This window comes from Takifugu flavidus, chromosome 18, assembly GCF_003711565.1.
Source record: "Takifugu flavidus isolate HTHZ2018 chromosome 18, ASM371156v2, whole genome shotgun sequence".
Classification (NCBI taxonomy): Eukaryota; Metazoa; Chordata; class Actinopteri; order Tetraodontiformes; family Tetraodontidae; genus Takifugu; species Takifugu flavidus.
In genome coordinates this window covers 6,581,482-6,591,035 of record NC_079537.1, presented here as the reverse complement: position 1 = coordinate 6,591,035, position 9,554 = coordinate 6,581,482, and the positions used below count along the sequence as shown (strand labels likewise).

The following is a 9,554-nucleotide window of genomic DNA, read 5'->3' as shown; positions in this document are numbered from 1 at the left end:
GCAGCTTTCGCTGTCAGCACAGACCTAGGTTATCTCTGACGCAAGCGCTCGTTATAGGCGTCTCTCCCATTTCACGGTGTCATATGTCACGGAGTGACAACAGCCATCAGCCAATGGACGCGCTCTTCCGTCCTCGCGTCGAGGGCGGGGCTACATCTCCCGACCAATCACAGGAGCCCGTATTGTTTTGACCTCTGAAACCGCATCACCGCCTACCTCGTGCCCATGGCGGAAGGAGGCTATAAATAGAGGGGAGCGGAGCGAGAGGAGGTGGTGGACTAAGTTGCTAAACTCCCGTGGAAGTGGGAGCTGCCCTGGAAGCCTGCTGACAGCCGCGAAACAAAGCCAAGAAAAGGGAAAAACACACCGAAACACAAGCCAGCCGTGAGCGCAAGTCCTCCGAAATGTAATGCCCTGGAATACTTTTTTTGTAACGTCGTAAAGATAGTCTACGTGCAGAGAGTCTTTATACTTTTCCCCCCTATTTGCACTAACTAACGCTAACGAGAACCTTTATTTTCTACCAAAACGTAAGTATGTCTGTTTGTTTCCTGTCGCCCGTATTTATCGCTTTATATCGCTGTACTGTAGCTCTATTCATAAGCTGATTTGCTGCGTCAGTCCAAGTTAGGGAGGGGTGTGTGTGTGCGCGTGTGCGTGTGTGTGTGTGCGCGTTTGTAAAAACCTGCGTTCCCGACTAAACTCTAGCCTTTATATCACGTCTCTTTCCTTTCTGCTGTTTGCAATCGACCTTTCCTGCGTGAGGGCCGTGCGCGGTGCTGTTGCGCGCTGCGGTGAGGGTGCGGGCGCCTGCCCGCCCGGGCTGGGTGGAACCGGTGGCCGGTGGCCGGTGCTCCGCCACAGCCTCCAGGCTCCGCGACGCAGGATTCGGTCGATATCGATTAAACCAATTCTTGGTTCGGTGTTCCAGTTTATTGTTCCCGTAATGGAGGCTCTTCCTTCAGTCCTGGGGGGCGGGGGACGGGGGGGGGGGGTTAGCCTTTATTGATGCATATCAATGAAGCCCAGAGGGATCTGTTGGACCACTGGAACCCTCCAGTGGAGCCTGTTGGACACCAGTCCTTCCTGTGCCACTCCGGCAGCTTATTACGTAACAGGATTCCTGATTCCCACTGAGAGCTTAATGTGCTCAGTTCCTACTTTCTAACTTGGAGAGCCACCAGGACAAGGACTGGCTGATCCCGGATCAGCCAGTCCTTGTTCCGTGTGTCTCTCAATGTCCTTTTTTGTTGTTGTTGTTACTGACTCGGCAGCACGTAAACAGAGCAATGTCAACCTTTCTGTCTTCTTGTTTTAGGAGAACAAGCCTGTGAAAGGAGAATACGCCACCACAACCAGCACTTTTGGATTCTGATCCGTTGATCCCAGTTTGTCCTGGTGGTTGTTGTTAATTTTTCTGGCATATCCATCTTGGATATCCACCCACGGATAAACGACGCTCACGTTCAAGGTCAGACGCGGCTCGTCCTCCTGGTGAACCTCAGCTATGCAGCTTGAGATCCAAGTCGCCCTCAACTTCATCATCTCGTACCTGTACAACAAGTTGCCGCGGCGACGGGTCAACATCTTCGGCGAGGAGCTGGAGAGGCAGCTGAAGCAGAAGTATGAGGGACACTGGTACCCAGACAAGCCATACAAGGGCTCAGGATTCAGGTGCATCCACGTCGGGGAGAAGGTGGACCCGGTGGTGGAGTCGGCGGCCAAAGAGAGCGGGCTGGACATCGCCGACGTCCGCAACAACCTCCCCAAGGACCTGAGCGTGTGGATCGACCCCTTCGAGGTGTCGTATCAGATCGGGGAGAAGGGCCCGGTCAAGGTGCTGTACGTGGACGACAGCAACGAGGCCGGAGCCAGCGCCGTGGGCCTGGACCAGGACAAGGAGGTCCGGAACAGCTTCAACCCGGAGGCGCAGGTCTTCATGCCCATCAACGAGGCCGTGAGCGGCGCCTCCCCGGGGTCCAGCTCGCCCTCCCCTCCCTTCGGCCACTCCGCCGCCGTCAGCCCCACCTTCATGCCCCGCTCCACGCAGCCTTTGACCTTCACCACCGCCACCTTCGCCGCCACCAAGTTCGGCTCCACGAAGATGAAGAGCAGCGGCCGCGGCGGCAACAACAACAACAACAACGGCGGCGGCGGCGGCTGCGCGGGGAGCAAAGCGTCGCGCACCTCCCCCACCAACCTGGGCCTGAACGTGAACAGCCTCCTGAAGCAGAAAGCCATCTCCACCTCCATGCAGTCCCTGTACGGGCTGGGCCTGGGGGCGCCGCCGCCCCCGCCGCCGCACCCCAAACCCTCGGCGCTCTCCCCCAACGCCAAGGAGTTCGTGTTCCCCAGCCTGCAAGGCCAGGGCGGCCAGAGCGCCCTGTTCCCCGGGGACGCCGCCCTCAGCCTCAGCCCGCTGCAGTACGGCAGCGCCTTCGACGTGCTGGCGGCGTACGGCGGCCTGAGCGAGCGCTCGGTGGTGGACGGGCTGAGCTTCAGCCTCAGCAACATGCAGTATTCTAACCAGCAATTCCAGCCAGTCATGGCCAACTAGCACGGGAGCTACAACTTAAGCTACTTCAGACAGAAGCGACCAGAAATAATGTGATGGGGGGTGGGGGGGAGGGTGGGTGTGTGTGTGTGTGTGTGTGTGGGGGGGGGGGGGGTGACGTGAAGAGTAAAAGAAAAAAAAACCACGTGAAGAAGAGAATGTTACAGGAAGTGACTCGTCAGCGTTCAGATCTGTTGAGTTGAGGCGTCGGGGGGTGGGTTTGGTGCCCTGCCCCCCAGTTGAACCTTGAGCACCAGATGTCCCGGCTTGGTTCCCCGACTTCATCGACCCTCCTGATTTCAACCAAGCACAATTCTCCTGTTTTCTCCCGTTTTCTCCCGTTTTCTCGGCCCCCCTCAGTATTTAAGCAGAACTGGATGTTGCCAAATCTTCTTTTTTTCCAAGAAATTGGCAGAAATAAGCGGGAATTCCTGGTCTTTTTTCTAATTGTATAATTTAATTTAGTACAGAGTTTGTAAGATATCAGAGTATCTATTGTTTCTACGACGCGGTATTGCATTTCTATCTTTTTACTACTCCAGTGATCTGTGATGACTGCAGCGACTTTATGTTTTCTTTTTTTATTGAGACGAATAAAGAAAAACAAAAATTGACGATTCTAAAGATTGTGTACAGATTATTCCGTAGTGGTGGGATTTAAGAATATTTGCTTTCTTTCTTTCTTTTTTTTTTAAACATAAGTTGTATTTTCTGTTAAGAGTTTAAAGATTTTTGCTATATTATGGACAAAATGTAATCGTATATTAATTTTGTACCTACATTGTGCAATACTTGATAAAAACAAACGGTATAACAAAGTATTTGGAGTCAGTGTCTTACATGTTCAGAGGGACTGATAGTTTATTAAGTTTGTATTAAAAAGCTTGAAAATAACTGAGTTTGTGGTCATTTTTTTAAGGGCTGGCTTCTTGAAACTTAAACTAGAACAAATAATGAACGAGTCTAAATATGTAGCTAACGCTAGCTGTAGCTAACGCTAGCTCACTGAACACATAATAATGGGAGTTACCAGCCTGCTTTTAGTCGGTGTGTCAACGTTCTCTCCCACAGTCTGACATCACGAACCCTAACACTGTGTGTGTGTGTGTGTGTGTGTGTGTGAGAGAGAGGAGAGAGAGACGGACTGGTGACCGGTCCTGGTGATTCCTGCCTCTCACCCAGTGGCTACTAGGACAGGCTCCATGATGGAGTCAAAATTGCACCATGTTCCGGATGCTCGGGGCCTCCGGGGGGCACTTATTAACCTGGCGATGAAGCGCGGCGTGCTAATCTTGTTGGCTGCATTTCGCCCAGTGTTCTCAGAGAAGCGGCGTGCTCGTGAACACACGGCTGCTCTTTTTATCACCATCCCAGATCGGCCCTCAGATGTGTTTAAGCACACCATTACCGTGAAAATGGCAGAGAAACTCCCCTCTGACTGGTGGTTCTGGGCTAGTCGTGGGGAATCTTTGACACCGTTAGCATGTCAGAGCCTCTCCAGGGGCCACTTGTCTGTCTGCGTGGCCCCTGTTCCACGTGATACTCCTGTGTAAAGTTTATCTTGGTCACTGATAGCGTGAGGGAAGCGGCCGTCTGTCTGCGTCTGGGACGTGAGATTGAGAGACATACACCCACCTGAACTCTGTTAGCTAAGCATGTAGCATCAATTTGTGCCGCCAGGTTTTTGCCAGGCTCTTGAGGTCAAAGGTCATCACGTCTAACTTTGCATACGTTGGTCAACATTTTTGGGAGCGGGACTGATCCGTTTTGAAGAGCGGCTACGTCCCAAAAGTAGCGCCCGGGGAGCCCCTTTAGCATCCGCGGAGTGAGGAGTTATAACGTGTTAACAGTTTCATTTAGCTTGTCTGAGCTCAGTTAGCTTGGTTAACTCATGGTTAGCCTTAGACCTGTGCCTTAATAAACCCAATTATGTTTGAGGGTAGAGGGTGCAGGGAGCATGACGCGGCGGATGTGAGCGGCATAAGAAAGCTGTTGCTAAGGCTACTTTAATGGGGAAGTAGATCCGTGCGTGAGGAGGCTGAGAACGGGATCAAAATAGAACAGAGGGGCGAGAGACGGGAGCCGGATCAGAAAAAGAGGATCGAGAGAGTGAGAGCGAAGAGGGGAGACTGAAACTCTGCCAGCGCTGCTATCGATTCTAATCTGGTGCCAAGCGCCCCCCGCCCCCCCTCGCTTTCACCTGTCACAAAAACAGGTGCCGCTCGGTTCCCCTGGGGGACCGCGAGGCCTTAGAGCAAAGTCACCCTCCTCAAAAACTTCGGTCCAACCCCCCCCCCCCCCACACACCGTCTATTTCTGGAAGCACTCTGGATCTGATAGAGTGGCGGCGTGCTGCAGGGAACCGCCCGCCCCCCCCCCCCCCCCCTGAATATTACTCTGATCTGTATCTGGCAGGAGGGACTGAGAGGATCCATCTGTCTGCGCTTTGTTTCCGTCAACACCTGAATCACTCACGTCCATTTAAAAAGACTAGAGGGCCCGTTTTCTTCATTAGAAACCCAGCTCAAAGGTGCCGGTTCTCCTCCCGCTACTGGGCCCATGTTTACTGGGAGGGGACCAGTTTGCTTTGTCCACTGCAGATAGCCCCCCCCCCCCCCGCAGACTCCACCCAGCCCTTCATGCCCCTCTTATCTACTGAAAGACACCCAAAACAAACGTCGCAGTGCTGACTTAGCGTTAGCTTCCAGTGTGACACTGAGATACCGCTAGTCTCCGGTGGTGTTTAGAAGTAAACCATTTTGCTGCTAATGGGGTAACTCAGTCAGCTTGTCCCCCCCTCCCCCGCCGCTGAAGCAAACCTGTTCAGACAAATATCAGCACAGCTGGAGCAGCTGAGTGACTCAGGACGCTGGAATCCCAGTTATCCTGGTAAAAAAGCCACTTTGGACACACCTTTCCCTCCTACAGCTGTTTCAACCTAGCATGAAAGCACGTGATGGGAAACTAAAGCTGATCGGGCTTTAGCTTTAAATTAGCTTTAGTGTTTGCAGCGAATGCTCGAACAAGGCTAAATTGAAATTAAATGAAACATTTTCTGACCGTTTTAATAAAGGGCTAATGACGCTAATGGGAACAGACTGGGGCAAACCCAGGCTTGTTTGGGAGAAGCATTAGCTGTGAACTGGGCTAACAGGAGCCAGCCTGCTGGGGTTGGAGGATTCTGCTGCGCAAACTCAACCTTCTAATTTGCATCTATTTATGCCATTAGCCCCAATTACTTAGTCTAAAAACTAAGAGGATTTAAAAAAAGGACTGTTTAACTCCCTTGTTTGCGTAAACCTCAAGGTTAAGCTAAAAACAGGCTAGCAGGTTTGGGTTAGCATTTCTTGTTGGTCTCCTGGAGCTCAGCCGCTAGAAGGCAGACAAATAAAAAATGATCCAAACGTATTTAAACTCCCGTCAGAAGGAAACGGGGACGTGACCTCGTCTCTGGGGTCCCATCAGTGACTCGGGACACGAGACGAGTGAGTCAGACGTGGAGGCGGGACGGAGGACGCCACCACAGGCGGGACGGAGGACATCAGCCACAGTCAGGACGGAGGACATCAGCCACAGTCAGGACGGAGGACATCAGCCACAGTCAGGACGGAGGACATCAGCCACAGTCAGGACGGAGGACATCAGCCTGTGGGGGCGTCGGATGAGGCAAAGGTCATGTTTGACTCCTGGTTTTTATGATGGTTTAAAACATCCAAGAGTGATTTGACTGTTTGTACTGGGAGAGTAGATGGACATTTGAGGAGACAGAGAGGACACATTTACTGGTTGGACTGGGACAGAGGAGACACATTTACTGGTTAGGGGCCCCCAGAGACTCTAATTCTCTTCATGCTGCTGTTTGTTTTGTAAAAACACACAGGCGGTGTAGAAGACGCCTCCCACACACAACATCCATGCTGGAGGCTTCCTTGTGTGTGTGTATGTGTGTGTGTGTGTGTGTGTGTGTGTGTGTGTGTGTGTGTGTGTGTGTGTGTGTGACCTCTGCCGTTAGGGCGTTTCCCAGCCACCAGGAGACAGGAACACACCCTGGACACCGACCGATCTATCTATCTTTATGAGGACATGATGGAGCAGCCCTGATGCTAACCCTGATGCTAACCCTGATGCTAACCCTGATGTAGCCCCAACTTTAACCTCTAAAACCATCTCAACCCTCAAAAAGACCAGGACAAATGTCCTCATTTCCCAAAAATGTGCTCACTTTGCTTGTGGAATGTGTATTTTGATCCTCAATATGTAGCAAACACACACACACACACGCACACACACACACACACACACACACACACACACACACGCACGCACGCACCTGGAGGTGATTTAGTGTTTCTCATCAACCTGTCGTCCAGTTTTTTGTCCGTGTCCATGTTGTTCCTGGACTTTGAACAGGAATTCCTTCATAACATCGTCTGAATGAGAAAAACAGCAGGAAACCCTCAGAAATGTGGAACCGGAGCAGCGTTTGGGTCGAGGAGGAAGAGGAGGAGGAGGAAGAGGAGGAGAGGAGGAGGAGGAGGAGGAGGGGGGAGGAGGAGATGAGGAGGAGGAGGAGGAGGAGGAGGAAGATGGAGGAGGAGGAGGAGGGGAGGGAGGAGGAGGGGGAGGAGGAAGGGGGAGGGGAGGAGGAGGAGGAGGAGGAGGAGGAGGAGGAAGAGGAGGAGCAGGAGTCCTGTCACTGAGACATGCTCTGAGGGTCCCACCTGAAGGGGCGGGGGGGGGACACTCCGCCCCCACTCCTCTGACATCAGCTCCGTTTATCGCTCAGATTTCTGACATAAATCTAAAAATGTGGGTCAGGAAGGACGAAGCTTGGCTGGAGATGTGAGCAGAGGGGGCGCGGAACATTATAAACACAGGCGGAGCGCAGAATTCCCTCGATGGGAGGATGACGCTGTGCAAAATCCCAAAACTGCAGCATGTGTGAGCGTTTCATTAGAGGTCCGTTTAATTTAAAGCAGCTCTTGGCCACAGGCCAGCGTTCCTGCAGACATCAGCAGAGCAGAGGGGGCTGTGTGTGTGTGTATGTGAGTGAGTGCGTGTGGTGTGGTGTTGTGTGTGTGTGTGTGTGAGGGGAGCAGACGGAGTGGAAGAGAACTGGGAGGGAAATGAAGTTTGGAATGGGAGCAGAAGGGACTGAAGCTGACGGAGGAGGCGGTGGCCGGCGTGAAGCATCGATTCAGGCGTCAGAATTACCAATTACGGAGAAATATCTATGCGTTGCGCGGGGCTGTTGCCAGGCAACCGGCAGCGAATTTCCCATTATTTCACATGAAAACGTGGTTTTGGTTGCCGCTGAAAGGGCGACTGCTGTTGACGCGTTTCCTGCAGGCGAGTCCATCAACACGCCAACCTGAGGCCTCCGCTAGACCCCGCCCCCAACCTGAGGCCTCCGCTAGGCCCCGCCCCCAACCTGAGGCCTCCGCTAGGCCCCGCCCCCAACCTGAGGACTCCGCTAGACCCCGCCCCCAACTGAGGCCTCCGCTAGGCCCCGCCCCCACGCCCCCTGATCGATACTCTTATCTGTGGGGGCTGATCACAGAGGCGTCTGGGACCCGTTTACACCGACAGCGTGGAGGTTTCCAGGCTGTTATCTGCTCATCACAGGTCACTTTATTCTGGTTATCCATCGCGAGAGGAGCGGCAGGTTTGTGTTTGTGCCGCTCGCGTGATGGAGGCAGAGAAATGAAGCCGTTCCCTCAGAGATGAGCTTTTATCCAATCACTGCACTAGCTCCTCCCTCTTTATGACGTGGCCACCTTAGGGGGAGGAGCTGGGGGGTTTAGCCATTTCTTTTGGTAAATTTATGACTTGAAAACACAGATAAGAGTCCCGACAGAGGCCGGATTCGACTTGTGTTAGCATCCAGCGCAGCGTGAACCGTCGCGTAGCTAACGTAGCTAATGTAGCTAACGTAGCCAATGTAGCTAACGTAGCTAACGCTGTGCAGACCATCGGAATGGGTTTGGACGCCATCAACCAGGAGGCTGCTGTTTACCCACAGATGAAGATCTCATGTCCCAAAGCTGCCTGACGCCTCCACCCACCACCCTGTTTAACTTCCAGTTGTGTTCAGAGCAGCCCGACAGCCGCACACATTAGACATGCTAATAGTGGGGTGACGGCATGCGCACACACACATGCACACGCAAGCATACAAGAGAGGACAAGACTCAAAGCAGTGAACTACAACATAAATATCATCATTTAGAGTTGTGCCTCCCCGGCTAAAGAAAAGTTGGACGCTGATTATATGGTGTGTGTCTGTGTGTGTGTGTGTGTGTGTGTGAGAGAGAGAGGAACAAATAAAACCATTCTTGGCTTTAGTGGCCGCCCTGAAACAAGCTCAGACCCACAGTAGCATTTTTAGCCGTGCATGTAAAGAGACGTTTACTTTCTTGAAGCTTCCTGAGTTCAGACGCTCATTATTGATTCGCGCTCTCGTTCTGAAGTGACTCTCTGATTCAAAGGTGTAAAAACATGCTTCCTTCGTCTCAGCTGTGACATCCTCAACAACACGTCGCGGGATTAGAAGCTATTTTAATTCGCATCAACTAACCCCCAGAGTGTGGTCGCCCCAGAGGTGAAAGGTCAGGACCCAGCGGGGCTAGCATGCAGCGGCTACAACTTTCATTATAACGTGTTCTTTTCTGTGGATTTTGCTGACTTTGTTTGATCGTTTGTAAGTTTTTGTAGCCCGTCTGAAGCATTCACACACACACACGCGCGCACACACACACACACACACCACACACACACACACACACACACACACACACACACACACACAGAGCTCCTCTCCTTCTCATTTTCCAGTTAGTGATACGTCAGCAGAACGCCAGGTCCCACCAAAGATAGCAACACACACATCAGCAGCTACGTGGCTGTCAGAGAGGCCAGAACACCATCGTTGCACACACACCGTGCACACACACACCGTGCACACACACACCGTGCAAACACACACCGTGCAAACACACAC

At 52.5% G+C, this 9,554-nt stretch overlaps 1 protein-coding gene across 2 annotated transcripts; it reads left to right on the top strand.

Annotated features, from left to right (window-relative positions):
* Positions 1-212: 212 nt before the first annotated feature.
* Positions 213-3,444, top strand: LOC130514875 (protein Tob1-like). 2 transcript variants are annotated; one of them, XM_057014717.1, is made up of 2 exons: positions 213-406; positions 1,319-3,444. In XM_057014717.1, exon 2 carries the CDS (start codon positions 1,508-1,510, stop codon positions 2,555-2,557), a length of 1,050 nt encoding a protein of 349 aa, XP_056870697.1. In that variant the 5' UTR covers positions 213-406; positions 1,319-1,507; the 3' UTR covers positions 2,558-3,444. The 2 variants fall into 2 exon arrangements, with proteins under 2 accessions (XP_056870697.1, XP_056870696.1); XM_057014716.1 differs by having other exon boundaries at positions 222-530.
* The last annotated feature ends 6,110 nt before the right edge of the window (positions 3,445-9,554 follow it).